Source organism: Pundamilia nyererei, unplaced genomic scaffold (assembly GCF_000239375.1).
Source record: "Pundamilia nyererei isolate P.nyererei 1_Seehausen unplaced genomic scaffold, PunNye1.0 scaffold00202, whole genome shotgun sequence".
NCBI lineage: Eukaryota > Metazoa > Chordata > Actinopteri > Cichliformes > Cichlidae > Pundamilia > Pundamilia nyererei.
Window position 1 is genome coordinate 1,029,447 of NW_005187603.1, and position 27,562 is coordinate 1,057,008.

Sequence of the window (27,562 nt, forward strand, 5' to 3'; positions counted from 1 at the left end):
GTAGAAATAAAGTATATCTAAATAAGTATAAAGTAGAAATAAAGTATATCTAAATAAGTATAAAGTAGAAATAAAGTATATCAGGCTCTTTGAGTTTTCTGACTGACTGTTTGATTTCTGATTATTGAAAGTAGAAGCACTTCCATAAAACCTGGATCAGAGTTTCATAGAATAAGTTTGAAAAATTAAACATAATTAAAAATGTTTAATGAATTTGGCCCGATCTCACTCCAGATGGTCCTGCGGGCTAAAGAGGAGCGGGACCATCTGCTTTGTGGTCAGCAGCGTCCGTACGTGGAGCTTCATCAGAGCAGCTTGGAATCGGTGCAGGTGACAGAATCTGTCCCAGCGTTTGTGACTTTTTGTTTTTGCTCTAATTGACTGTAATCATTTGAAAACGTTTCAGTGTTATTTCTTTGTGCTGTTTGATCGGTCGTGGTGTTTGCGGTGTGTTTCGCTGTGCACGGCCCGACCTCGTGTTGCTGCCGGAGCTCCTCCATCTGCTCCTTCAGACGCTCGTTCTGCTCGTTCAGGTCCAGGATCAGCCTCGTCGACTGCAGACACAGCACACAGCTTCGAATCAGTACGCCGCACATTTTCACTACAAAAAAACTGCTTCTCATCCTGGAGGTGTGTAAAAGGTGACGCCTGGTGGTTTTCTGCTCACCGATTGGCAGAGGAGTTGTCACAGGAAGTCAGATGTGTGGGTGGGGGCGTGTCTGTACTGCTGTTTCACTGATCTGGGAGATTTTTCAAACTGGTTTTTCTTTCTTATCTCGCATCTGGTCCTGCGATTTGTGCTGATGTATGGATTAGATATAGATTATGGATGATCTGGATGAATACTGGCGCTGTCACAGCAGCGGTTGCTGATGCCTGGGTTAGTGGTACAAGATGCTGGACTCATTTTCTGTGGATGTCCATGTGTGGCAGTGACGTACATTATGAAATAACTGCTGTAGTACAATAATTGTCCAATAATGAGAGAAATCATCAGAATAGGGAAGCTGATGTGCTCTGATGTTGTTATTTTTTTAATTTAATTTGATGGATGTAGCGTGAAGTGCGTTGGGTTGATGATCGGCTCTTTGACCTGCGGGTCATTTACACTTCCTGTGGGGGTGGCGTGAGGTGTGTTGCAGAGCAAACGGACACGGTTCGATCTGTCCTTACACGCCGAAGCAAAGGAAATTCCTGAGCTGTGTGCGAGCTGCTGTTTAACTTGTGTCAAATGTGCCGAGTGATGCATGGCGACCCCCCACGGCTCGGGCCTCAGTGACTCAGAGCTGGTTAATGAGTGCAGCCTCACCTTGTGTCCGGGGTCATCGGGACGCTTCGAACACTTTAAAACAAATCACATTCCCATACATCTAATCCGGATTCTTCATTACGCTTCGGGAAAACTCTCCCGCTGCTTGGTTCGCTTTCAGCACCAAAGCTACCTGCTCAGCTTTACGACGCTCATGCTTTGGTATAAAACACAGACTCTGATTCGCTGCTTTCTGGGATGACTTTTGGCTAACAAGGCTGCTGTGCAGTCCAACAAGTCTGAGCTCCAGTTTGGGTGAAATTTGAGGATTTTAATTGGATGTTACCGAGCACTGATCAGCAGGTATCCAAGTCAGTGTGATGCTCCTGTGCAGTCTCCCACGCTGCTCGCTCTGGAACAAATATGGTCTCTTCTGGCAAAAATGAGACCAAAACCAGCAGGTCACATTAGCTTTGTCCATCATTTATCTACAGTCTATGTTATGGCTGGTGGCGGCCTTTAACTCAGCACAACCAAAATGTTCAGAAAGCAAAAACTCAATCAGTAAATGGAGAACATTATGAAATCATCATTAGATGAAGTCCTATCACTTGCATATCCAAAATATTCATGACCGCTTCTCTAAATAACGAGAACCTGCTGATGTCTCTCAAACTGATTTAGGAAAAAGACTCGCCAACATGGCGGAACAGTTCTGTGAGGGCTCCGAGCTCCGTCTGTGTTCTGGTTACACTCCAGCCTCGTTCAGATCAGTCACTCATTAACTAGAACCCCCCCCCCCGATGCACCAAAAGCCATGTTCAGGTAAACAGCTATCTGTCAGATTAATGGGCGATGCCTGCCGTCCGGCCTTTCACATGGAGAACACACTGAGGTCATGCAGCCGGATGAAGAGGGCGCGCCAGCAGAAACAGCAGCTGACCCGGGCCGAGCCCACAGAGGACATGAATGATTCAGCCGCACCTCCGTGCACCTGCTCGGTGTCCCGCTCTTCACCTGAGAGCTATTCATCCCCTGACAACCAGAGGCATCTCTGCAGGGGACTAATTACCCCCTATCACGCAGAGAGGAGAGTGCAAGGCGGAGGAGGAGGGGAAGGGGGAGGCAGCAACGTGTGAACCACAAACACCTCCGACCTTTAACGTCCTCCACGCTGCATGACGTTTTTAAGATCAAAATGTTGCTGGGCGGCCTGATGATGATGTATGTGCTCATCTGCCGGCGGCAGCTCTGCAGAAACCTGAACGGGGACACTCCGGGGTCATTTGAGATGTCAGGGTGGCGCCCATCTCCCATTGTGCTCTGCTCTATCATCAGCGGCTTAGTAATATGCTGAAATGTTCACCACTGCAAGCCAGACATGGAAGAAGAGAAGAAGTCGCTGGGCCACGGTCAGGGGCAGCGTCATATAGTTATCTACAGTGTGTCGTCTTTACTGACGCTTTATTGTTTCTTTATTCTCACTTTGTGCAGGAAAACAATACATATTCACTAAAAACAAACAAATGTAGTCTTTTAGCTCGTCTCTGAACATTACTGCATCACCCACCACATCAGGCAACAGCATTGGCACTGATGTTCGGTGTCTCGAAAAACAAGGATTTCTTTCTTTTTAAGATGCAAAAAAGGCGACAAAACCACCAAAGAAATCAGGCGCACGCACGTTTACAGGTGTCAGCGCAGTTAAAGCGGCCCAGAGCGCAAAAATGTGATGATTGTTTAATACATGGTACCAACAGGCAGACCACGACAGTAGTGTGGTGTCACCACATCATACTGCCTGTTAATCACTGTTACACGTCCACGCTGCAGATGTTAATAAAGTTGCGTTCTCAGCACTGCCAGAAAAGGAGCATAAACTGAGGAACTGTTGTTTTTTAAGCCGACAGTAATTTCAAACAATTCAACAAACACAGGACAGTGACTGCAGGTTATGGATGTTACACTGGTGCCCAGCACACTGTGGGAACCATGGTTATTACTGGGTGGCCATTGGTTGTGAGGTCACTGAGGTCAACCTCGGTAATTTGATTTATTGGAAACGGGCACCAAACCTTTCTTTACTTCGAAAACTCTGTGTTCAGGTGGTTGGGATGACACATGGCGAACGATAACTGGTTTGTTTAAGAGTGAATCAGAGCCACTGAGTGGGTGACTTTGCCTTCCTGCTCATTTAACTTCAGGTGAAGGAATATTTCTGTTTTATTATTTTGTTTTGTTTTGTTTATGAACGCAGTGTCATCGAGCACAAGGTTTCTCCATTTAAATGTATGAAGTGTATGAATTTATATTTAATCTCCCACTGATTGTATATCATCATACAGATTCTGATGTATTTCTCAGTGATCACAGGTGGTTTTTCTTTAAGGTGGTCTTTGAGTACTTCACCTTAGAGAGGCCGTCCTCACATGTCTGGATGCGGGAAAGGAGGTTCAGCTGGTCGGGGACCGGGCCCGGGCATGAGGGAGTCGCTGCCCGATTCTGGAAGTCTGTGTCCGGCTGAACCTCCACCTGAACCTCCTTCTCTGCCGCCGTGAGATCGGGGCTCCAATAACCCGGAGAGGAGTCCCTCCACCGGGTCTTCACCTCCCGGAGATTCAGCTGTTTCAGCATGGCGAGGAGCAGCGAGTGGAGGGCGCCGAAGTTCACGGAGGACTTCTGGGGGGTCCCGATGGATAGGTTCAGCAGGTCGTACAGACTCACCTCCTCCGACATGGTTGACGGACCGTTAAACCGTTACCGTGAAGCTAACGTTAGCTCAAACCTTAGCTACTCAAGACCCGGTATTTATAATAAAAACAATTACAAGTGTCAGTGGTCTTTCCCTAGAGTCGGTTTTCCGGTGTTTCAGCCAGACATCCCACCAGCGGCGGTAATCTCGGGTTTGTGCTGGAATCTCGTCACGTTCAACAGAAAACAGCAGCCCCCACTTAACAAGCTAGCCATATTTGCCGGATGCACAAACGCTGACCTCTCAAAATAAAGTTTGAATGCAAACTAAAACCCGTATTGTGGAAACAAAAATCTTAATCATGCTAACATGACCGGTTTTATTATATAAATATGCAGATTAGCGCCACGTCTTTCGGCTCTGTTGTGAATCTTGCCAGCAATATTTACCAGTTATACTTTTATTGTTAAGACGGTAACCGGATGTGGTGTTGGCCGTTTACTCTTACTTGACGTCGTGTCGCGCGGCAGTCCCACGTTGGAAAGCTCGTAGCGTTGATTGTTGCCAGGCAACAAGCAGCCCTAAGGCTGTGTTGAGGAAAAGCGGATTTCTGAGAGCTCTCGAGTGGAAACGAAAGCGTCCGGGACTATTTTAGGATGAGTTTATTTTTTTACATGGTTTTTAGTTTACACTTCACTTTTATCTTCTGTTTCCAGCTTTACTTCGCTTCCACGGAGAAACTGATTGTTGAGTTTTTGGTTTGTTGAAAATGAGATTTAATCACTTGCATCAGGTTTTCGTATTCTTTTATGTGGCATGGGTAGGATTTGTCAGGGGAGCTATTTAATGAGTATCATAATAAAATGAACAATAAAAGGACATATTTGAAGGCAAATAACTCGCAGCCACAGTCTCTATAAGTAGAGAAGAAAAACACAGACTCACATCATCACCGTCTGCTCTGAAATCACTGTGAAAATCATTCATATCACAGAGCTGATATAGCTCACAGATGTCTTATTCTTTTAGATTTTTTTCTTGAGTTTCAGTTTCCATCACCCTTGGAAACACATCAGCTCTCTCCCAGAACAGTTTGTGTATCAGGCAGTAAGCATGATTATTGCTGCTGCAGAGGTTTAACACAGGAGTCTGCGGGGACTGACTTACTGCTGGAGCCTCCTGTGGACATTAGAGGAACTTCTCTTTGGTTTAGCGTGACGCTAAACCACTGACTTTTGAGTTATTTGTGTGTGACACACACAAATAACTCAAAAGTCAGTGAGGATCCAGGTGTGTTTGAAGTGACCGACGGCTCTGTTCAGATCATCTCGTGTTTCCGTCTTTAAAGCTGTGGAGCTCTCCATGTAAACACAATGAATGCAGAAAACAGTATTTTATTGACAAGAAAAACATGCAGGCAGAAGTTTGGGTGTCATTTTTAATTACATTCAAGTATAAAATCATCATCTTGGTACATTTCCCTTATTTATCCTTTGATTGCGTTCACTGCAGTAGCAACATGAACCAAAGTTGAGCAAACCCGACTCCCAGCAATAAATTAACTACAATAGTGTACGGCCATTCGTTGTTTGACACTTGGAACAGGAAAAAAAAGAAACTACAGCATGTCTGAAGTTGCTCGTCGTCACCATGGCAACATTACAAAAAGCATTAAGGCTCAAATGTCACGCTGTGTCTGTTTGGCGTCACATCAGTTTAAACCAGAGTGAAACTGTGAATCTGCACTGAGCAGCAGCCCAGACAGGCTTGACCTCAATAAAGATACCTTCTGTGATTACCCTGTGCACGCTGCAGACACTAGGTGGCAGTGTTTTCACGTGTTGAGCTACAGTCCACCATCATAAGTGAGAATATATCATGATGATTTAACTGGTTAAAGGCTATACCAACTCACTGCACCATCTAACAGAACATCACAACTGCTTCGACTCATTTTGTGGCACTTTAACTATTTTTAAACAAGAATTTATCATTTGACTAAACCTGAACCAAAGGAACGATTAAGTTCAGTTCAAGACGGGCAGAGGGGAGTCAGATGACGAGCAGAAAGATGAACGAGGGCACAGTTTGTTATATTTGTGTTCTTTTAGTTTAATCATATTTTTAATCCCGATCATTAATATTAAATGGGGAAATTTTGAAGTTCATTTGGTTGAGTTAAAATGTGGTTTAAGGAAGTGAGCTGCACATGTAGGCATGACCAGTCTATGTACAGTCAGTGTAAAAAGTCTGCATTTCCTTAGACCACATTAATAAGTGCATGTCCTCTTATTATTGGCCATTTCATTTTTATTTTTTTATTTCTAGAGTAAAAGCTGTTAAAAACAATCAGTTTTGGTGATTTTCTTTTAGTGGAAGGACAGATTTTTCACCCCTATATGCAGGAAAACGCTGGATATCTCCCCATGATGGTTTCTCATGTTTTTGGTGACACCTCCATAGTAACGTTTACCAAAAGTTATTCAAACTAAGTGAAATAGCACCCCCTAGTGGGAAAAAACTGCACAGGGTGCCTTTACGAGGAAGGGAAAAACAGTTCAGTGGATGTTGCATTATGGGATTTGTAGGAACAAGCATTTTCCCCTCTCTTTTTACTGTAGACACCTACCCGTGTGAGCCACCAAATGTTAGAGATACCCAATCACTGAGACCCTTTAGGTCAAAGTCTGTGTAGCTTCAACTCTGTCCGCCACCATCAGCGCAGAAAAAAAACAAAAAACCCCAAAAACCCTGACTTTTTCTTTTTGTTAAACACGAAGAGGTGAGAAAAGCAGCAAAGATGAGGAAGAAAAAAACAACTTTTTCCTGTCCTTAGAGGCACGAACAGAACATCGTGTGCTCTGCAGTCTGAGCCGAGCGCCGTCAGCCACGCCTGATTAAGAGTTGCTTCCTGGACCGCAGAGATGCACTTTGACGACACGGATCTCATTACAGCGAAACCAGTCGTGTAAAAGAACAGAAGACGAGGGGTGAACGTGGATCTGACACCAGAAGAAGGGACTTCTTTTTGTTTCTCTTTAAATAAAAACGGCTTAATTTTAAAGCCGAACAGCCGAGAACAGTAAAACTGCCTCATGTGGCGTGAATCGCAGTCTGTGACCGCTTCACTCCAACATTAGAAGGAAGAAAATATTTATGAGACACCCATGAGTGACAACCCTTCAGCATTTGGCTGTAACCAGAGCTGGATTTGTGCAGATAGAGTATAGACGTTTAACTTAAACCTTTTTCTTCTTGTCAACAAATCCAGAAAAAACCCTACAAATATGTTTAACCTTTTAAAACTGCTCAGTGATTGGCTCAGTGATCTGGACGCCATTTTCCCCCTCAGGTGGGTGTGGTTTCTGTGGAGCTCTCCTGTATGTTTCTAACAGATGACAGAATTTGTTGTCAAGATGGAAGTTGGTCCACTGAAGGAGGCCTAACAGCGTGACGCCAACACGAGCAGTGGGATTATTACTCTCTTTGCCTTGAATAGAGTTTATTTACAGACCGAGTGCACAAGAAGGAGGAGTCTGGTTATGAAACTAAACGAGGTATATGAGGCGTGCACACCACCGTCACACATGCCGTTTGATTTAATTGGGTAAATGCTGAGATCAGGAGGAGCGTTTGGTCCCGGGTTCAGAATCTAAATGTACCACAGCTAGCATCAGTCTGTGGGCCGGTCGTCCCTGGGCGAGGTTTTTTTCCTTTCCAGCAGTGGAGAGCGAAAAAACTCCAGCTGTGCCCTCGTCATCCGGCCCGGCTCAGATACTGTCGTAGTCCGACTGCCGCCTGCTGGAGCTGGCCATGTGCTCCACCTTAAAGAAGGTTATCGTGCCCAGAAACCCCACCACGACCAGGATGAGCAGCTGCCAGTGCAACAGCAGGTAGTTACTGTAGTAGAAGGCCAGAGCGGCCATGATGGACTGCACAGGAAATGACAAACACAGGTTAATTCAAAATAAAACTCAGCTGTAAAACAATACACTCTCCTGTTCAGCGTTTGTGTCACCTGGATGAACTTGAAGACGGCAAAGGCGGGGGCGCTGTTGTCGTGGAACATGAAGCCGATGATGCTGAGGAGCTGCGTGTTGAAGCAGCTGTCACCCAGACCGAGCAGGAAGCTGCAGAACAAGGCCACGCCCACGCTGAGGCACACAAATGGTAACGTTAACCCGACAGCATCATTTAAATAAGTTTAGAAAACCAAAGTCTGAACACAGTCAGAGGGCTCGTAACGGAGGCTCCCGGGAAAGAGAACAAGGCTTTTATTGTGAAAAGGTAACAACCATTCATTTGCATTATTTCAGTCATTTCGGTTTTATTTTAAATGCACACACATTTATTAATAATCATATATATTAAAACCTTTTATTTTTTCATCAACATCTCTCCTTTTTTATTAGTTTGATAACAAATTATTTTTTTAAAAGTCAATTTTGTTGTTATGACTCACACCTCAGCGCCTCACGTGATTTTTCTTTACCTGGGGGTGATGAAGGCCTCCAGATCTGTTCCTTCTTCCGGGGCCAGCGGAGCGTCGCTGGCGATGTTGAGGAAAATCAGGTAGAAGGCGATGATGTGGGTGACGAGCCCGAGCAGAACGATGGGGTTCCTCCCAAAGCCGATGCGTTTGTTCAGTATCCCGAACACGCTGCCACCTGACGGAGAGACGCGACACTCAGCTCGTCTCCTTGTTCTCGCCCTGCGGCGTTTTCCCTTCAGGCGAATGAAGATGACTCACCTAATATCTCGCCCACGCCGATGCAGATCCCAGAGATCCCGATCAAACTCTTCGCATCCTGGCCGAACCTCATCATGGCGCCAATGCACGTGCCGTACACGCCGCTGTAGAAGGTCAGCTCCAAACCTGACGGAGCCGCAGGCATCGGGTCAGTTCGAGGGGCTTCAGTATCAGTCGTGTTTAAATGTGCACTGAGCAGCTTTTTTGCATTCAGTTATTTTCATAACACATATCTGATTGTGACTTAAAGGAGGAGACCGTCCTCTCCTCGCCCAGCTCGTCTCCACCCACCTGTGTATCCGATGGAGACGCCCAGCAGCAGCATTTCTCTGGTGATGAACAGCTTACACGCTTTGACTGCAGACAGGACGGCAGAGGTTAACACGCCGCTCGGGACGTTTCAGCTACAGCGAGAAAGCGAGGGTATTTTTTCAGAAACTCACCAAACGCGTCGAGCGCCTGAGAGCAGAGGTGAGAGCATCCAGAGCTGCAGAGAGGAGAGAGAGGGGGAGGTCCATCATGCTCATTTAAACAGTCACCGTGAAAGTTTCGGCCCCTCGACCTTCTAAGGTTCATATTTATATTTGGGCCCTCCTTCCTGAGCCGCCTTGGTATCCCGGAGACGGTGTCCCAAGAAATGCACAAAAGACCACAAAGGATGGTGTTTACAGTTAAAGGTCGCCCGTCTCATTTCCACAGTCCCTCTGAAATAATTATCCTTCCTCCCGTGGACCAGAGAACCACGGCACCCATCCGGCTTTTAAGGGGAAAGAAAGAAAAAGAATTTTCCTGAACATTAACAATCTACTTCCCATAATACACGGAGCTCTTATTTAAAACGTATCTCAATTTTAATTTTGAATGTACTTGTAACTCACGCAGCACACTGATCACCTGAATTATTAATGACTGAGAAAAAGTTTCCATACCCTCGTTTTTCTCATTTTCTTTAAATTATGAATCATTTCCCTGTTTGAGATCAGAGCTTCGTGTCTAAGTGAAGTGAAGCCGTGCAGCCAATCTGTGTGATTGGACAGTGATGAGCCAATGAGCTTGCAGTTTCACAGTCGGACCCGCCCACTCCACATCACAGCCTGTTTGTGTTTTAAACCACAACGACAGCAGTGAAAACGCTCAAAGCTTCCATATATTTGTCAGTGCGTGTAACATCGGGAGATGTGTTTCTGTAGCAGCCGTAAACACGTGAACGCTCGCCGGGTGGAGCAGGTGAGGCTGATGCAGAGGTGGGGTCTGAATCCACACCGGGGTCATTTCCCACTAGCATCTACTCGACTCAGCTCTATTGCATTTCACTCATTTTCCATTCCAACTGGGTCATTAAGGCAAAGTGGGCAGAAAGTCCTGTGCCCTCATTTCAATGAGACACGAGCAACAATGGAGGACATCGAGCTAAGGGTCCACCTGCTGCTCGCTCTGCAGCTTTTTCCCAGGATGAAACACGAGAGCCCACGAAGGCGGCGCGTGCACACACTTCCTTCACTGCTGGATTTTTTTTTCTTTTTTAAAAATGGAGCTTTGATGGCCCCGCTGATGACTCCTCTAGTCACGCCCCTCCCTGACCAATCAGTGGCTGAGCAGGCATTATAAAAAAAAATCCTGGTACCAGGAAGTCGAAGTAGGTCATAGTGAAAAAGAAAAAAAAGAAACGAAAAAGAAACGGTGTTACTGCGCATCTTTCCCTGCCGCCTGTCCACCGTTCTGTCACAATAAAGTCTTAAAAAGCAGAATTATTTAAAATAAAACGGAATTTTGTTGAAATGCATCATTTCCAGGTCTTTAATAACAAAAAGCAACACGCAGAGACATCTCCATCTTTTCCTGAACTCAGTCACCCAAATGACATCCGTTCCATTCTTGAGCGATGGCCCTACGCCTGCAGACCACAGTCTGCATGTTGTAGCTGTTTTCTGTCAGCAGGGGGCAGTGAAGAGGCGCTCTAACAGAGCTGAAGGTTGAAACAACGAGAGAGTCCCGCTGCAGCGGCGTGTGCAGTCTCTCGTGATCTTTGAGCGTTTTTGGGGTTTTTTTGCTCTGTTGTTGCTCCTCGTCCTGTTCCATCCAATCAGCGCCTGACCCACGAGGCTGCACACGCCTCTGCGTACACAGACACAAACCATAATGTCACCTGAGTGCTCACCTGGTTGCGGTGTTGTCGCAGGGTTCCTCCTGCAGCAGCGGCTCAGTCGCCTCAGCAGAGGAAGAGCATTCAGAATCAGGCTTCCTGAGGAGGAAGAAGAGGAAGCAGCCGACCAGGCTTATCACCGTCAGAGAGATGAACACCGTCTGCCGGTCCTTGTCTGAGAGGAACAGCATGAGTCAGACGCTTTTCATGAGACGACCACACAGGAAGTTAATGCTATAAAAAGCGCCGTGTGAGGCAGAGAGCTCAAAGAAAACGGCTGGATTCAGACCTGTGATGTGGACGTGTCCGTGCCAGGCGCAGTAGATGTAGAGGTTTCCAAAGAACAAGCTGCAGAGAGAGGGAGGGAGGATATTTAAAAAGGCGTGCACAGAAATCATCATGTGACTGAACTTCCCACAGAGCGTCATGAGTTTCAGAATCCACCGTTCCTGTTCACGTGAGCCACTCACGGTGAGAGCTGTTCACGAGCACCACAGTATCATATTTACCAGCATGCTGCACTGAACATGCTCTGCCATAAAGCTCGCCATCGTTACCGTGGTTCCCGTACAGCTGGGTGACCTCTGACCTGTTCATAGTGACAGTAAGGCTTATATCCAATCAGATTTCTTATTACAGGCACAACAGTCGCCCCCGGCTGGCCATCAGGCAGACCCCAAACCTACATCCATCTTTTATATACAGTCTATGGTCTGCCTGCTGACGTGGTCATTGAGCAGAATCTGAAACGTTCTGAGGTTTATGGGAAAGTACGGCAGTGGTTTGGCTGTTAGACCGAACTGGGGACAACATGGGGTCATCGACGCTTATATCCTGACTATGTACTCCTGAAGGTTTACCTGAACTGCAGCAGCGCCCAGAAGATACCACTGTTTCTTCCAATGGTGCTGTCCGTGGAGTTGATGGTGAGGACGTTCCCCTGAGCTGTCCACAGCACTAGAGTGCAGAAATCAAAATGTCAGATATGTGCACAGACCAAGCTTCTTTTCCAAATATCAGGGCTAGAGGGATGCTGCTGCTTTACCTGCTGCTGCTATTCCAACCAGCACGGACGCCGTGTAGAAGCTCCAGGTGTACGGGTAGATGAACATGGCGATGTACAGGCTGTGGAAGACGACAGTGCATGAATTAGGAGGTTTGCTTTCTATTGAAGGGGTGGAAAAGAGTGGATGCGAGTGTGCAGGTACCTGTACAAAAGCCCGCTGAAGAACATGGAGAGCTGGGGCCCGATGACCGCCACCACCGACGGGGCGATGAGGTTGGATGCAGAGAAAACGCCATAGATGATGGCCATGCTGCGAGAGGTAGAGCACAGTCAGGCACCTCGCTTTAATTGATGGATTTTTAAAATTTGAAGCCACGCCAAGTGCACAAAACCAAACTTTACAACCACCAGCACAGAAGAAAAACGAGCGGTTTAGGTTCCTGCTGACGGCCTTGCAGTGCTTTCCACCAATCAGCTGTTTTCAAGGCTGTGCCTCTGTTAACGTTACGTCCTAACGAAGCCCTCTACTTCAGCTAAATGCTCTTGAACTCTTTGGTCACAGAACACTGACAAACTCCGGATGATCTGCTTGATCCACTCATACGGCATCATGGGAAATGTGGTTGTAATCACATGGTTGGTAGTTAACAACTTCCTTCATTAGCTTGTTTTTTTTGGTGAAAGTTGTTTTTTGAGCCTTCTGCAGACATCTGAACGCTTTTCTGTTTTTTTCTGCTGCTGGCACCGAATTGAAATGAGTATAGATTTAAAACAACAACAACAAAAACAGTGAAACGTCTCCGTTTTAAACTTTAATGTGACGTCTTTTCACTGTTTAAAATCAGCTGGAAGCTTTAAATGATCGACGGTGATTATGGTCTCCTCACTTCTTGGTTTCTGGAAGGTTCCTGAAAACTCTGACGGTTCAATAAGATTAACCTTAGATTGAATTAACCCCTCAGCGCTTTCTGGCCGCGACTGATTCGATTTGAGAAAGTGCCACCAGCCGACACTTGTTTACCTCGTGTATCCGCTCCCGTGGAACTCTGTGCTGTTGAAGCTCTTGATCACTGTTTGCTGTTAAGATAAAGAAAAAATGACTTATAAGATGTAAAGTTTACTTAATTTTGACAGAAGTGCGGTCAGTGACAAACTTACCTCTATATTGCCACATGTCTGAAAGGCTGTGAACATGAACATAAAGCCGAAGCCGAGGATGATGATGTTTAAAAGCTTCTTCCCTTCTGGACTCATTCTGGAGGTTATCTGAACTCCCAGAGGAAGTAAAAACCAAAAATAATAATAATCTACTGCTGGTGTGAAGAGCTCATCTGAGAATAGAAACAAAAGAAGTACATGTCAGAATATGTCTGTAAGAAGCTTTAATCAGTCAACAGCAATAAAACTAAGCGACATTTAAATCCCGCCTGTTTTACCGCAAACACCCATTTTCTGCGTTTGTTTGATAAAGAATTAAGATAAAAAGCAACACTGCCTTCAAAGCAGTGTAGTGTGACTGATGTGATGTACGCCGAATTATAAAGAAGACCGTCTGGGGTGAATGAACACAGCTGTGTGCTCTCACTTGTGTGCTATCTGATTTTATAGGAAAGAGCGTTTAATTTGGACATTTCTAAACGAGATTCGGTCTGCTGCTCGTTGCTAGAAATGCATAATGCGGAAATGCTCCAGACTATTTCCAATGACAAGAGACTATTTTTAGTTTTTTAAGTGTCACGCTTACAGAGCAGTTGTGAAAATCAGCCGTGATCAGCTCACCAAATCTACCGACGCTGCTGAGCTAACCTGCCCGCTTTTCTCCTCACTCAGTCGGTCAGCTCTTCGTGGGAACCCCCGCAGCCATTTATTACCACCGTTCGGATCCTAAACCAACTTTAACACCATGTTTCCGCCGTGGAAAGCTGGTTCCCGGAGCCCTTTCACAGCACCGATAAACAGGACTGACCTGAAACTAAAACGAGAGTCATGTGAGTGAAATCAGCTGACAGGCTAACAGGCGCTGCTACAAGGAAACGGCTAAAAACTTGCACATGCGCAGAAAGAAACTCACGCAACCCGCTCTTGTGGAACCCGCGAGCTAGGCGTTTCTCTTGGTTTCCGTTTCCGTTTTATTTCTTTTTAATATTACATCTATTATATTTAAACCGTCTGGGTTTCCTGTTCTGTAGGGGAGCTCTCGAGTTCGTCCAGAAGAATGATTAGGCGTCTGAGGAGCTGTAGAATAAAATGTTCGTAAAATACTTATATTTATACTTATATTATTTTTCTCACACACACACACACACACACACACACACACACACACACACACACACTTAGCTTTTCTGGAAGCTGGGATAAGAGAGATAAGAGAAAATGCCATTCTGGAAGTTCTCAGGAATTATTCTGTGTTTTAGACAACAGTTTGAAATCAAAATTTCAACAACATAATTCACTACATAAATAATAATAATGGATTGGATTTATACAGCGCTTTTCAAGGCACCCAAAGCGCTTTACAATACCACTATTCATTTCTTTACAAGCTCCTTTGACCACTATTCATTCACTCTCACATTCACACACTGGTGGAGGCAGCTACAGTTGTTAAGTTATCAGAGAGAACATAACATCGTAGAATGACCCAATAAAAACATCTTGCTTTGTTTCCTCGTGTTTAGTGTAAAGACTGCAATCACCGCACCGTGGCGCTCGGGAGCGGATTACACTCCGTTTGTTTTCCGCGTGGAAGAAGAAGCTCTAGTCGCTGCTGGCTCGGCGCGGTTCGGAGAAATTTGTGGCGTGCTCTGTGCTTTTGGCGGCAGTAAACTGAGCCAGATCCGCGAGATTCTGCTTAAATCGCTCCGTTCTGTCTCTGCGTAGCGTTTTGAGCCGCGCAGGCGCAATCTGTGTTACTTTCCGGACTGTTCTAGGAGCTTCCCGGGCCTCTCGCGCCAGGCAGCATGAGTTACGGCAGGCCTCCGCCGGACGTCGACGGCATGACTTCCCTCAAAGTGGACAATCTAACGTACCGGACCTCTCCCGAAGCCCTCCGCCGGGTGTTTGAGAAGTACGGCCGGGTAGGGGACGTCTACATCCCGCGAGACCGCTACACCAAGGAAAGCCGGGGCTTCGCGTTTGTTCGGTTCCACGACAAACGGGACGCCGAAGACGCGATGGACGCCATGGACGGCGCGCTGCTGGACGGGCGGGAGCTGCGGGTCCAGATGGCCCGGTACGGCAGACCCCCCGACTCCCATTACGGCGGAGGACGGCGAGGAGGAGGACCGAGCCGGAGGTACAGCGGACGGCGGAGCAGAAGGTAAGGAGAGGCCGGATCTCTGGTGTGCAGAGCGAGCTTGACTGAATGTGGATCATTTACTTTCCCCACAACACTGTAATTAAGACTCCACCATTTATCAATGATTGCATTTAATTATCCAGAGATTTATGAGTTATTTGATTAAAATAAAGACCGGAAGTTGTCTTCAGACCAGCTGATTGGAGGCTCAGAGCTAACCAGGAGAACCAGCTGGCTCCTGACTGCCAGCTCTGCTCACTGTAGCTCCAGCCCTGCAGCTCATGTTCTCCTCAGTTCAGATCCAGCTGTTTTTTTCTTTGACTGTAACTCAACCCACTGAATGTATCCAGCTGTTCCCCCAGCCCGAGACGCAGGAGACGGAGCAGATCCCGCAGCAGGAGCCGCACGCCTTCTCGAAGCCGATCCCGCTACAGTAGATCCAGGTCCCGGTCCTACTCCAGGTCCAAGTCCCGCTCCCCCAGGACCAAGAAGACCAAGGCGCGCTCTCCTTCCAGGTCTAGGTCCCGGTCCAGGTCCAGGTCCAGGTCCAGAAGCCGCACCCCTTCCTCCAAGAGAGGGTCCAGGTCGAGATCTAAAAGCCAGCCAAAGTCAGCAGCAGAAAATGGAAATGAAACCTCGTAGAGGTGAGTTTAAACGTTAGCGGCCATTTTATTAGATACACACATTTTTCCCTCAGATGATCAGCAGGGGATTTTTTTTCCCAGTCTAACAAAAGTTTCTAAACTTTTCAGTAATAGAAGTTGTGCATTTAAAAAACAAAATGTGGAATTCTCTCCTCCCCAAGCTGCGGTATCCTGTTTGCTAAGGTGGTGTTTGAGCTGAGCTGAGGCAGATTGAGCAGGTACAAGGTGTGTGGCGAGCTGCAGCAACAGGGTGGAGGCAGTCAGTGTTGGTTTGGTGGTGTTGAGGTATGTGTGTCTGCTGTTCTGACTGCGCACAAAGGAGCGGCGGTTTGTGGTGCTCGAAGGGTTGCATCACTTCCTCTTAGCTCCACCTCATTTGAATTTGTGCACATTAGATAGAGAAGGGTGACTTTACATGAGCTGGCCTCTCCAGGTGTATCTGGTGACTCTTGCTCTTATTTTGAAAGTTCGTGTGCTCATCCACACAGTCAGGGGCTCGCTGGAGAGTCGGATGTTTGTACTTGACGGTGCGCACGCCCACGCCTACTGCAGTAGTATTCATGTTTTACTCCTGCGCAGATACTTCAAACACTTAGCTGTGCAGGCGACGCATGCTTGTGCTTGCAAAATGAACTGCGCCACACTTGTGACCTGAACTTCATGCCATGCATAATAAAGCAATAATCGGCTCCCGTGGACGCTCGTTAACCCGTCCATCCTCTCCTGTTGCTGGCAGTCCTCATCGTCCTCTGCAGACTCAGACAGCTCGATGATTTTCCAGCTGCTGCAGGTTTTGTTTGAGCAGAAGAAGAATTAGGTAACAGCAGCTGTGGTCTGAAGCGGTGCCATTGAAGTTTGCAGAGCTCGAGATAGCGGCCTGAGCAGGACGTCCTGCAGGGAAGTAAAATGAGATGTGAAGCACCAGAGCCAGCTGGTTCCAGCTGCCTGCAAGAAGGAGTAAAACCAGCTGCTGTGGTCCAAACCAGTTCAGAATATTCAGAGCTCATGCAGCTGAGCAACAACGACCGCGAGCTGGTCCACAAGCAGCTGCCGAACTTTCAAAATAAGAGCAAGGGCTTCCTCCACATGTGTGTTGTGTTTTTCTCAGATGGGCATAAAGTAGCTAACCCTAAAATAAGTCGCCAAATATTTCTGCGTGATCACAGCCAGAGAGTAAAATGAGAGTTCGATGAACAGAAGGCGATCACGATCTCTGCTCCAGTGATCTGGATTTTACGTGTAAATTTGCACGTTTCTGATCAGCCTCGTATAAAATGCTTCTTTCTGTGTCAGCTGGTACTTTCTTTAACTTTTATTCCTGACGTTTCTTTGATTCACAGTTTCGGTTAAAGACGTGTGACCTCCCGGACCGGCTCCCACGCAAGCACCAGAGTCCAGCTGTGAAAGGTTATTTTGTCTTCCGTGCTTTGGTTCATTTCCTTTTTTTCGCTGATTTATTGTGATTTTGTTTCCTTTTCATGTCCCGATTACGGTTTAAATGGTGTGTTCAGACCTGGATTTAAAAATGAAAGCTCATAAGATAGAATGTTCCACTCCTCTCATATTATCATCTCCTCTCTGGCCTGTATCACAAAGGTGTCATAACTGCAACACAGTCACATGTGTGAACTGATGAATTGTGTACTATTATTGCTGACAAAACTCAGGCCTGATGGGTGAATCGCCTCAGTTTCTAATATTAATAAACCTTCTATAATAATACATCTGATGTTTTTAGTTGAGTTTGGACACAAAGGTCTGTCCTTTGTGTCCAAACTGTCCTTTATGATAACAGAAAACCTAATTTAAGCTTGAAATTAGCTGTAATCTCCCTTTGTGATACAGGCCCACAAAATAATGCTTAAAGGATAATTTATGTGTAGATCTTCTTGGGGGTGGGGCTACGGGAAAGCGTTTATACCTGAGCAAACACTGCAGGTCCAGATTGAAACCCAGAGCTGCAGTCAGAGCCACCACAGTCCAGTGATCGCTCTTTAAATCAGCATCTGAATTCACTGTTAAAACACCAAAGACTCACAAAGCAGGTTAAAGTGTCTGTGAGTTAAAATTCCAGTTTTTGTGAACGGAGCCTGGTGTAGTGTGGAAAGACGGCGTCCATTTCCACGACCAGCGCAGCGTGTTTGGTTCGGCAGTTTCACTTCCTGATGCAATTCCAGAGATGGCTGTGTTCACAGCTGTATGTGGACTTAGTCTGCGTGGGGGTGTGGCCTGCTGTTACACGCAGCAGGTGACACCTCAGATGAGCTCACCTTAAAGAAATACAGTGATTTAAATCAGCAGAAGGAAAACGGTGAAGTCCTTTACTGCGTTTCCTGGAAGCTGCAGCAGCTCCTGAGTGACACACAAACTACTTTTTTTTAAATTACTTAATGTTTTCTTTATTTTAACCTTCGTGTACATCGCTTTGTGACTGCCTGTCTGCAAAAAGCGCTTAATAAATAAACTTTACCTTACTTATCAACAAAATCAACATTTATATTGATGAGACGGCTTTAATGAAAATACGAGTCACACACAAGTCATTTTAAGTGTTCCAAAGGAAAGAACGGATCGGGAGCTTCTTCAGAAGCTGCAGGGAAGCTCAGGCCGTCCAGCGCTGCTCCTTAAATCCCCAAATCTCTGAAAAACCAAGCCAGAATTATACTTTAAGCATCCATTTGTTTTCTGTCGCACCTCCATCTGCTTTTCTTGTCTGATAAAGTGACATGAAACACTTTTACCCTGTAGAACTGTAGCTTCTTATTTTCAGTGTGTTTATTTAGCTTTTTCATTGAATTTCCGCATTTAAAAAAACACAAACTAGACATTTGTGCAGCTCAGTGTTTGTCAGGTTATTCCAACCTTTTCAGGACAGACACACACTGACTCCTTTGTTCTTTTTTTAATGCTAACCCTGCTCGTGTGTTTCTTTGTGCACTAGGCGCAGTTGTGTAGCAGTTGAGTTTTGCTGGTTAGCTGTTAAGGTGGCGTGTTGCGCCGACGTGTCCGTGTTCTCCTGATTGGTCCTGTGACCGCGGCGCTAACGACTGCTTCAGTCTCGGCTTCTGTACAAAGACACGGTTTTTCTCTTGTACACAAATGTGACTTTCAATAAAGATTTGATGTTTTGTGTATAAAGTTGTCCCCTCATCATTCGGCTGTACGTGTGGTGTGGAGATTTCACACAGGAGTCATCCTCACTGTCGTTTTAGTTTCCAAAGGAATCCAAACAAGTCAAAGTTATGGATGTGAATTTCTGCACAGCAAAGACGAAGACTTGGATAAAAACTGCAAGACATTTTAAGTAACTATTGTAAGTGTGGTATTTTGGAACATGAAATACGGCCTGTGACTAAATCTCTTAAATAGATGGGTTACTAATAAAGGAATAGGTATGTCTAAAATGTTTTTCTTTTCAACATGAACAATGCACTAACACAGCTCTATTGTTGATGGATTCATTTACATCATCGTAAATTGTTCAAATGGGATCAGTCCGGGCGGGTAAATGACCACCTCCGGTGCGATTGTTCAGCAGGATGCTGGTAGAAACTACTGTTGGCTGAAGGAGAATATGCAGAAGAGGAAAAATGAAGGAGGGGCACAGTAGGCCAGTCCTCACCTCCTCCAGTCCACCTGTTCACAGGTGACTGAGCCACAGGTTGGCTCTGATGTGTCAGCTGAGTGAGTGTTAGATCAAAGAACTATAGGATACTATACTACTGACTTTTAGATATCTTCTCCTTTTTGGCTTTGTAAAAAATAAAATTTGAATTTCACTGCAGTTTAAGTAAAACGAGAGAAAGTATGGAAGGAGGGTCAAAGAATTACATTCACAAACTTGAATACCTGAGAATCCATACTCTGAGGAGGGAGACACAGTAGTCGGATTTATCCAGTCATACAGAAAAAGACAACAATGGACGGAGTGAAAGAAACAACATATACGAATGTTACAACCAACCAAACGAGACCGAGCTGATGTAGGTTTAGTTTAAGTTCACTTCCCACCCCTGTGTCGAGTAGATTTCCCAGCTCTTAGATCAGTTAAGTGCACCTTATTAATGGATTGGATTTATACAGCGCTTTACAATGCCACTATTCATTCACTCTCACATTCACACACTGGTGGAGGCAGCTACGGTGTTATCCTTATGTTATCCTTTATTTATTTATTTTATTTTTAAATGAACAAATTATAATCAGAATTTTAATGAATGAATAATAAAGACACTACAACTTGAAATAATCTAAGAAATGTAATTCTATTTATTAACTATGACAATAAGATACAAAGGAAAAACATTTCTGATTAAATCGGCCAAGTCACAACAAATATGAGAGAAATATTAAAGTTTTTAGAACTCAAAACCGTAAAAAATCATTTTATTTATTAAGCTAAACTAAAAAAAATAGACTGGCCATCTCTTGGATTTATATAAGCACCTTGGGTGTATTCAACACAACTTCCTCATGTTTTAAAGTTAAGTGAGTTAATTTAACTCAATTGTTTAAGTTGCTGCCAAAGCAAAAGCAAAACATCTGTGTACAACCAATGTCCACTTTTGAATTATATATTTGTGTGTGTCTGTGTCTATACATTTTTAAATATAATTATATGTTTATTTGTAATTTTCCAGTTGCCAATTTGACTGAAATCTAACAACATGACGTCACCCTTCCGGTAAAGTTGAGAAAGAGTTCTGGGCGTGGCTGCCTGCGACGTGCCGTTCTTACGTCAAAGACGTGCAAAAGCCAGTTTCGGGGCGGAGCTATAAAGGGTTGTTTTCCAGCACTGCCAACCTTACGCGATCTCCATTTTGTGAAAGCTGCCGAGGCCGAGCCGTGTGTCGTCCCCAAGAACCTCAGAAGACACGAACAAAAGAGTCTAAAGCAGCCGACGGACCGCTAGCTGACCAAGTTATTATCCGAAAGGAAAGCAAATCTTATCGTATGTCCGCTATCCAGAACCTCCAAACTTTTGGTGAGTGGTTTTTGATCGAAGAGAGCAGTCGCAGAGGGTGGGGGAAGGGCGAGAGCTCACGGGGCTAACGTCCAGCTTCAGCTTGGGGCCGAGGCTTATTTCCTGTGGCGTAGTTTCATTTACCTGCTTTTTACCTTACTAATTCGATCAAAATAAAGCGTGAAACTGGAGAAAATAAATGGGAAATGTCTGCCCGGGTGTGTTAACTTTGTGGAAAAACGCTGTTTAGCGGCCTTGCTAACGTCAAAACGGCCGCCATTAGGCCCAAAAGCCGCTTCGAGCTACATATTTGTTTTCTTAGAAACCTTTGCCGCCTTTTTTTTTTCTTCTTGAGTTTATTTACTGGTGGCGTTAAAATATCGGATAAATGTCTGGGGTGTGATATACCGCGGGCTCGGTGGTGCCGCTGAAGTCACCCTGCCATGACTCTGCTGTTATTTGGCAATGGTTACGAGCTTGCTAGCCCGACCTGCTGCATCTGCAGCTCTTCATTTGAAATATGAACCCCCAGTGGTAAACACGGGCAGGATTTGGCAGCAGGACAGCCAATCTGTATGTAAATCAGCTGGGTGAGCTGCCAGCCTTATGTGTTCATAATTCCATTGTGTTCTGCTCTTTCCAGACCCCTTTGCTGATGCAACTAAGGGTGATGACCGCCTCCCAGCCGGGACAGAGGACTACATCCACATAAGAATCCAACAGCGGAACGGGAGGAAGACCCTCACCACTGTCCAGGGCATCTCTGCCGACTATGACAAGAAGAAGCTAGTCAAGGCCTTCAAGAAGGTACAGCCACAGCGCTGCTTTGTTCAGAGTTTGGAGGTGGTTCTGGTTGTTGCTGCTGCTGCAGCGTTTTTGCTGATTGACATGTTTTTGTCTCCACAGAAATTTGCCTGCAATGGGACAGTGATTGAGCACCCAGAGTATGGTGAAGTGATCCAGCTTCAGGGAGACCAGCGCAAGAATATCTGCCAGTTCCTCATTGAGGTAGGTGTTCGTCCAGATGTTGCCCCTGATGTTTGTTCTCAAAGTTGCCGAGTGTAATTGGATCCCTTTGTCTTCTGTAGATTGACTTGGCCAAGGAGGAGCAGCTCAAAGTCCACGGCTTCTAGGAGCTGCTCTCGACCCACCCCCCCTCTCCTCAAAGGCCATTAAACTCCCCACCCCGCTACATCTCTACCCCCTCCTATGTGCTGCTGTTGCTCTTCCTCCCCCCTCCCCTCTTTGCAATCCCACCAGCTCCTGTTAGCTAACACGTGAATTACCTCTGAAACAAACATGGGACTCTGTAACACCACCGCCCCCCTACAACACCAGGGGGCAGGCTCGCTCTCACAAAGACACACCACTGCAGCTCCACACAACATCAGGGATGAGTGGTGATGACCCTCCCACACACTTCCACCTCCTCGTCCCTTTTGTTTATTTCCTTTTAAATTTTTTCTTTTAGGTCTCGTGCCACAGTACGGAGGCACAGTCTCATGTAACGTTTTTGTTTTGTACTCTTAAGGTGTTTCAATAAAACGATGAGTCTCCATATTTTGGAGTCGAGTGGTGTCATGGGGAACGGGGTGGGGGCTGGGTGTGCAGGAGGGTCCCAGTGTTTGCAGGTCGGAGGAGGTGCTGAGGATGTCTGTTAAAAGCAGAAAGGGGTTTCTGTAGTTGGCCAGCTCCAGATCTTTACCTCCTCTCGTCCTGCCTCATAAGTTGCCATTGTTTACATCCATCTGAGTGGAGAGCATTTAAGTGACCATCTTCACCACCATCCAGCAGATTTGGGCTTCTTGTTGGGTGCGTTTTCTTCTCTTTGCCAATCAAAGTATCACACTGACTGACGTGAGGCCTGTAAGGAAGGTGGAGTCTGTTCACTGTGATCAGATGGCAAAGTTACACCAGGGTGGGAAATTTAGTCCAAGCTGGTTTCATTTCTTTTGGGATTCATTAGTGAGGGTTTCCTGCTCGGGTCCTCAACCAGCTTTCTGGTTCAGCCCCACAGCAAATTTGGTACTGAACCTGTGGTTTATGGACACTTGAATCTATTAATTTCCTGTAATGCAATAATTTATAAACAAGTTCAGATGTAGTGATGCTGAAATAATAATGGTTTAAAACGAACACAAAGCCATGGCCAGGTCGCACTGTGCTACTGTGATGGAGAGTGTTTTACAAGTTCCACATTTGGTTCAATAAAATTTCTGCAGTTGATAAGCCTGTCATGTGTGGGTGCCTTTACTACTTCAGTTTGCAGCAGATTTGAGCTCCGAGGTGGAGAACACGTCTGTGGACATGTTTAATGTGTAAAATAAGGATATGCTACTTCGGTGCTTTATTTCTGTAACTGCACAGCTGTTTAAAGTAGACTCGTCAAAGTATTTAATAAAAACAAGCATATTTGCTAGTGATGTGTAAATGAGGCCTCGTGAAGCGTTTCAGCACATTCCCCAAACTTCGATACTGTGTCGACAGTGTTGCTGTTTTGCTCCATACTGACACCTGCTGGACCTTAAATGTCATTGCAGGCAACTTACTTGAGACTCACAACAGACACTGATTCAATGACCTAGTCATACTTGTAAACACTGTAAGGTACTTTCCATGGAATCATTTTATATCTTTTACATTTCAAATATTGTAGACATCTTTGAAATATGTTGCGAATGACATTAAGTGAAAATTAAAATGAAAGTATTGTAAATGTAACATTACCCATTTAAATGTAATTGACTCAAGAGTTTATTATAAATTTCTATTCAGAAAAATAAGTTTATCCAATGTTTTTACATTCAGCCTATTGCATTTTTTTGACACCATTTCCCCAGCTTTGGAAAACACGCTCACAGGCACAGATGAAGCTGGGGTACAAAAACTGTAAAGCCAGGTGGGAAAGGTTCGGATAAGATGTCTTCCTATTCCCCCAGTACGTTAAAGGATCCTCTGATCTTGGAATGTTTCTCTCCGCCAAGTAGCGCTGGACCTCAGTGATGGAGTCTGCTGTTGCGTTGTTGGGTTGTCTGCCAACTTCTCCATCGAGCCGCTGCCACAGGTTTTCTGAAATAATAAAAAATGCATGGCTGTTTTAGTTTTGGTCATCTACCCCAAATTCGCACACATTAGTATCAAAATAAATGTACGAATAAGCTGATAATACTGAACTTGCCTGGAACAGGTGACTGCTCTGATGAAGGTCCAGGCTGTGGCTCAGATGTTGTGCAGGCAATTACTGCAGCACACTCCACTCTCAGGCGATTGACTTCCTCACTACACTTGGAGGAACTATGAAATCCGAGTGTTTTAAATCTGGGGTCTAAAAGTGTTGATAGGGTCAACACACTGAATGACTCCAGATTAGAAGCAGTGTCTGTGACACGACGCCTCAGTTGGTCATGGAGATGGGTGGCTGCTTGTGTGTGTAGATGTAAAGAGTTCTGCTCAAGTGCCAAACATAGCATTTTCATCATCATCACCTTTGATCCTGAACCTCTGACAACTCCACTGTGGCCTGATGGAAAGGGACCAACACAAGAAGTGCTTCCCTTACGATGTCACACTCATCAGCCGTATGTGGAGTTAAATCTGTTGGAAGAGAAGCAACAGATACCCAGCCTGCTGCTGCACTTGAGCAAGCTTTTCTTTGGCTGCAGTGCTGGATCTGAAGAATGATACGATCTGTCTAGATTTGTCTCTTATGGATGAAAGTTCAGGGATTTGATCGCATGATTTCTTGACTAATACATTGAGTTTGTGTGCAATGCAAACTGAATGTCGAATTTGGAGAGTTCTTGTTGCTGCAGTCATGTTTGGTGCTGCGTTGGTCACAAGACACCTTATTTGTGATGGCCCAGTCATCCATCATGCCTGTTTTGAATTGGGCCAAATTGCCTGCAGTGTGACTTTGTGGAAAGTGTTTCACACCCAACACAGATGCGCACAACTGCATATTCTCATTAATGTAGAACCCGTCACTCTCCACAATACTAAGGGGTTGGCAGTCATTTATAATAAAATCCAGGACTGCCTGGTCCAGAACAGTCATCCTAGATGCTTGATTTCAAAATAATAGAACACATATTAATAAAAAAATGACGATAAAGCTGTTCAGTGTCTGTATAGGCCGACCTGTGTTCATTCTCGGTGTGCTTGTCTCCTCATTTTCATGTTTGGCTCTGTAACGCCTAAACACTGAGGAGGTGCTTTTGTTTGTGTAAGAAAGCTCCGCAGAACAGATGCGACATTTAACCTGCATAACATGAAATAAATATTTTACACTGCAGGTCACGTTGCTGTTGTTCCTATTCTGATAGATTACACTGAAACAAAGACAGACAAACAGTTACCTTATTTGCAGTTAAAAGATCAAAATGATCCCACACAGCAGAAATCTTTCTTTTTCTTTTGGGCTGCATTTTGTTATAGAGAGATATGTTTTTTGTTTTTATCTTTGCGAGAGTAATTTAGTACCTTTTAAACACAGTTTGGCAGCAGCTGTATCGATCACGTGACTTTTTCTCAACGCGAAACACGCACTGATACAGGTTTCGCTCTGTGAGCTTGATACATGCGCCGGTGCGTCAGTGTTGCTGGACTAATATTTGCATTTACTGCAAATAAACAAAAATACAGACCAATGCAGCTGGTCTGAACTCCAGATCGTCTACAACTGAGCTCAAAAACTGGCATGTAAGTCAAGATGTGGTATAGCAACACCTGTAACTAAATATGGGGAATTCTGCAACCAAACTATTCACTGAAACAACAGCAACACCGAAACCACTGTCACTGCAAACGATGCAACTTAGACAACACCTGCCACTGAACGCAGGAGGTTCTGCAGGTACAACCAAACCAACTATGAAAACTGCAGCAACACCTGCAACTAACTGAGTACTACTGCAACACTTTCATCTAGTCCCGGCGGCTTCAAAGACCTGTAACACAACAGCAACACCTGCAACTACATGTCCAATGCATGTTCACTACATGAACATGAGAAGTTCTGCAAAAAGTAGCAGCGTCTCCAATCAGATCAGAAGCAACTAAAAAATGTACTAAGGCCACACGTTTAGCTTGACACAGAATCTTCAACATGCGCAGAGAAATGCAAAGTTGCTGCGATTACACCAATCGGCTGTGTTATTATAGAAAACAGGTTCTAATTTAAGCTCGAAGGGTCAAATTTCATGGAAATGATTGTTTTTGTTTAAAAATGACTCAAAGTGGTTCAAATATGTGAATTTCCTACTTACACGTGAAACGTGAGGCGCTGCGGTCCTCTGGCAAAGGGACACGGGTTTAGTTGAGTTTTTAAAAATCATCAGTAGCCGCTTATTCTTTTACATATGAAATATTATTGGAATATTTGGTCACATTTAACATTTTTTAATTTGTATAAAGGAACAAATGCATGGCAGTAGAAGAAAATCAAATCTTTCGATTGAAACGACAGTGCATGAATAAAACAGTGAACGTGTCCGGGCTTACAAACGGCGTGTAACGGCTGATCTGAAAAAGTTTGTTTTCACGCTTGCCTGTTTTGTTCCTGACAGGCTTCCCTCTGTCTCCATGGTAACGCACCGCTTTGAACGACAGCAGCGGGGGGAGGAGTTATCTGTCTCTGCCGCTCACCTGTTTAAGCTGCTTCATCTCCAGATTAATGATCTGTGACGGCTGTGAACGTAAAACCCTTCATCCCAATTCAATTTTAATAAGTAAATGACAGAAACTGAGAGTAAAATAAACTTCTTGCTGTGTCACGTGGACGCCCAGGTGCTCCAGCTCCTCCAACAGATCCACGTCCTATCGCAGGTCGTCCTCTTCCTTCTGAAGTCAGCCACCATCTCTCTGTCAGCTGTAGCAGTAGAGGTGATTCCTCCCTCACTCTTCTTCTTCTCCTCCCATCTGCTCCCTTTAGAGGTCACCGCAGCAGATCATCTGCCTCCACCTCCTCCTATCCCAGCATCCTCCTCTGTCACACCGACCCTCTGCATGTCCTCCTTCACTACACTCTGAGGTCTTCCTCTTCTCCTCCTGCCTGGCAGTTCCATCTTCATCATCCCCCCTCCCTCCTCTGCACATGCTCAGACCATCTCAGCCTCTCTGACTCCATCATGCTCCCTCCCAGTGAGCATCTGAGCATCTTCATCTCGGCCTCCACCGTCTCTAAACCATCACGGGAGGACTCTTTAAACCTTCCCTTTCCCTCTTGCTGCTCGCCTTCTGTCACAGATCACTTCTGACACTTGTCTCGACTCTCAATCTAAAACTACAGGCTGAAGTCTTTCAGGTGTGTAAAACAGGCAGGTGTCACAATTCCTCTGATGGTGTAAAATTAACGAAAGGTCTGTGGCTGCTCCACGCCGCTCCAGAGAATCATCCACTAGTGCTCCGTACTCCTCCAGCTGCTCATCACCGATGCATCCAACCATGTAAGCTGCATCTCTGCGGTTCATAAAAGAAGCCGGCACGGCGACACCGAGATCCAAAACTACGCTTCTCTTACAGTCGTGACACACCGAGGCTGCAGCTGTCAGCAGCTGTTTGTTGGTCAGTCCACAGGAAACAAGTTTATGTTTGCAGGTCTCACTCTGCACATGCACGTATCTGCCAGGAGGGGGTGCTAAAAGATCTGTTTTCACACTGCACACAGTGTGTGTCATTTCCCTGAGGTCCACAGGACAAGCAGTCTTTCAGCTTTTTAATTTCCCCAACATTTAGTAACATTTTCACATTTTTAGTAACATTTTGACAATAATCAAATAAAGTGTTATAACAAGCACAAAATCAGACCTGCTCTTTA

The 27,562-nt window shown here is 45.3% G+C and overlaps 4 protein-coding genes across 7 annotated transcripts in view; 2 read left to right on the top strand and 2 right to left on the bottom strand.

Annotated features, from left to right (window-relative positions):
• The window catches only part of LOC102198578 (uncharacterized protein C16orf96), a 17,434-nt gene extending 13,055 nt beyond the window's left edge, over positions 1-4,379 (bottom strand). The window contains exons 1-2 of one of the 2 annotated variants that reach the window (XM_005747726.2): positions 3,659-4,379; positions 474-554 (exon numbers count right to left, since the gene is read on the bottom strand). In XM_005747726.2, coding sequence (XP_005747783.1) covers positions 474-554; positions 3,659-3,985 — 408 coding nt within the window. In that variant the 5' untranslated portion in view covers positions 3,986-4,379. The remainder of the gene's footprint in view (positions 1-473; positions 555-3,658) is intronic. The other variant, XM_005747725.2, reaches the window with a different exon arrangement.
• A 2,741-nt stretch (positions 4,380-7,120) lies between these two features.
• mfsd11 (major facilitator superfamily domain containing 11) lies at positions 7,121-13,918 on the bottom strand. Its single transcript, XM_005747727.1, has 14 exons — positions 13,620-13,918; positions 12,999-13,171; positions 12,862-12,917; positions 12,043-12,150; positions 11,880-11,959; positions 11,695-11,791; positions 11,124-11,182; positions 10,850-11,009; positions 9,135-9,178; positions 8,983-9,048; positions 8,692-8,817; positions 8,434-8,608; positions 7,960-8,095; positions 7,121-7,873 (listed from the first exon to the last, which is right to left on the bottom strand). The coding sequence occupies exons 2-14, from the start codon at positions 13,092-13,094 to the stop codon at positions 7,712-7,714; spliced, it is 1,365 nt and encodes a 454-aa protein (XP_005747784.1). The 5' UTR covers positions 13,095-13,171; positions 13,620-13,918; the 3' UTR covers positions 7,121-7,711.
• Positions 13,919-14,525: 607 nt separating this feature from the next.
• Positions 14,526-18,919, top strand: srsf2b (serine and arginine rich splicing factor 2b). 3 transcript variants are annotated; one of them, XR_001290553.1, is made up of 4 exons: positions 14,527-15,162; positions 15,492-15,785; positions 17,126-17,192; positions 18,727-18,919. XR_001290553.1 is itself a non-coding variant. In XM_013914527.1 (3 exons), the coding sequence occupies exons 1-2, from the start codon at positions 14,804-14,806 to the stop codon at positions 15,781-15,783; spliced, it is 639 nt and encodes a 212-aa protein (XP_013769981.1). In that variant the 5' UTR covers positions 14,526-14,803; the 3' UTR covers positions 15,784-15,785; positions 17,126-18,174. The 3 variants fall into 3 exon arrangements, 2 of the variants coding, with proteins under 2 accessions (XP_013769981.1, XP_013769980.1); XM_013914527.1 differs by lacking the exon at positions 18,727-18,919 and having other exon boundaries at positions 14,526-15,162; positions 15,504-15,785; positions 17,126-18,174; XM_013914526.1 differs by lacking the exon at positions 18,727-18,919 and having other exon boundaries at positions 17,126-18,174.
• A 1,644-nt stretch (positions 18,920-20,563) lies between these two features.
• Positions 20,564-22,977, top strand: eif1 (eukaryotic translation initiation factor 1). Its single transcript, XM_013914528.1, has 4 exons — positions 20,564-20,769; positions 21,392-21,555; positions 21,655-21,756; positions 21,837-22,977. The coding sequence occupies exons 1-4, from the start codon at positions 20,739-20,741 to the stop codon at positions 21,879-21,881; spliced, it is 342 nt and encodes a 113-aa protein (XP_013769982.1). The 5' UTR covers positions 20,564-20,738; the 3' UTR covers positions 21,882-22,977.
• Positions 22,978-27,562: the final 4,585 nt, after the last annotated feature.

Bases quoted from the DNA above. Each gene is read 5' to 3' on its own strand.
- mfsd11 (XM_005747727.1), bottom strand. From the start codon at position 13,094: ATGAGTCCAGAAGGGAAGAAGCTTTTAAACATCATCATCCTCGGCTTC. The intron at 8,818-8,982 runs GTGGGTGGAGAC...CGGCTCCGTCAG, and splicing joins CGTCTCCATCGGATACACAG to GTTTGGAGCTGACCTTCTAC. The intron at 8,609-8,691 runs GTGAGTCATCTT...TCTCTCCGTCAG, and splicing joins CGGCGTGGGCGAGATATTAG to GTGGCAGCGTGTTCGGGATA.
- srsf2b (XM_013914526.1), top strand. From the start codon at position 14,804: ATGAGTTACGGCAGGCCTCCGCCGGACGTCGACGGCATGACTTCCCTC. The intron at 15,163-15,491 runs GTAAGGAGAGGC...GAATGTATCCAG, and splicing joins AGCGGACGGCGGAGCAGAAG to CTGTTCCCCCAGCCCGAGAC.
- eif1 (XM_013914528.1), top strand. From the start codon at position 20,739: ATGTCCGCTATCCAGAACCTCCAAACTTTTG. The intron at 21,556-21,654 runs GTACAGCCACAG...TTGTCTCCACAG, and splicing joins TAGTCAAGGCCTTCAAGAAG to AAATTTGCCTGCAATGGGAC. The intron at 21,757-21,836 runs GTAGGTGTTCGT...TGTCTTCTGTAG, and splicing joins TCTGCCAGTTCCTCATTGAG to ATTGACTTGGCCAAGGAGGA.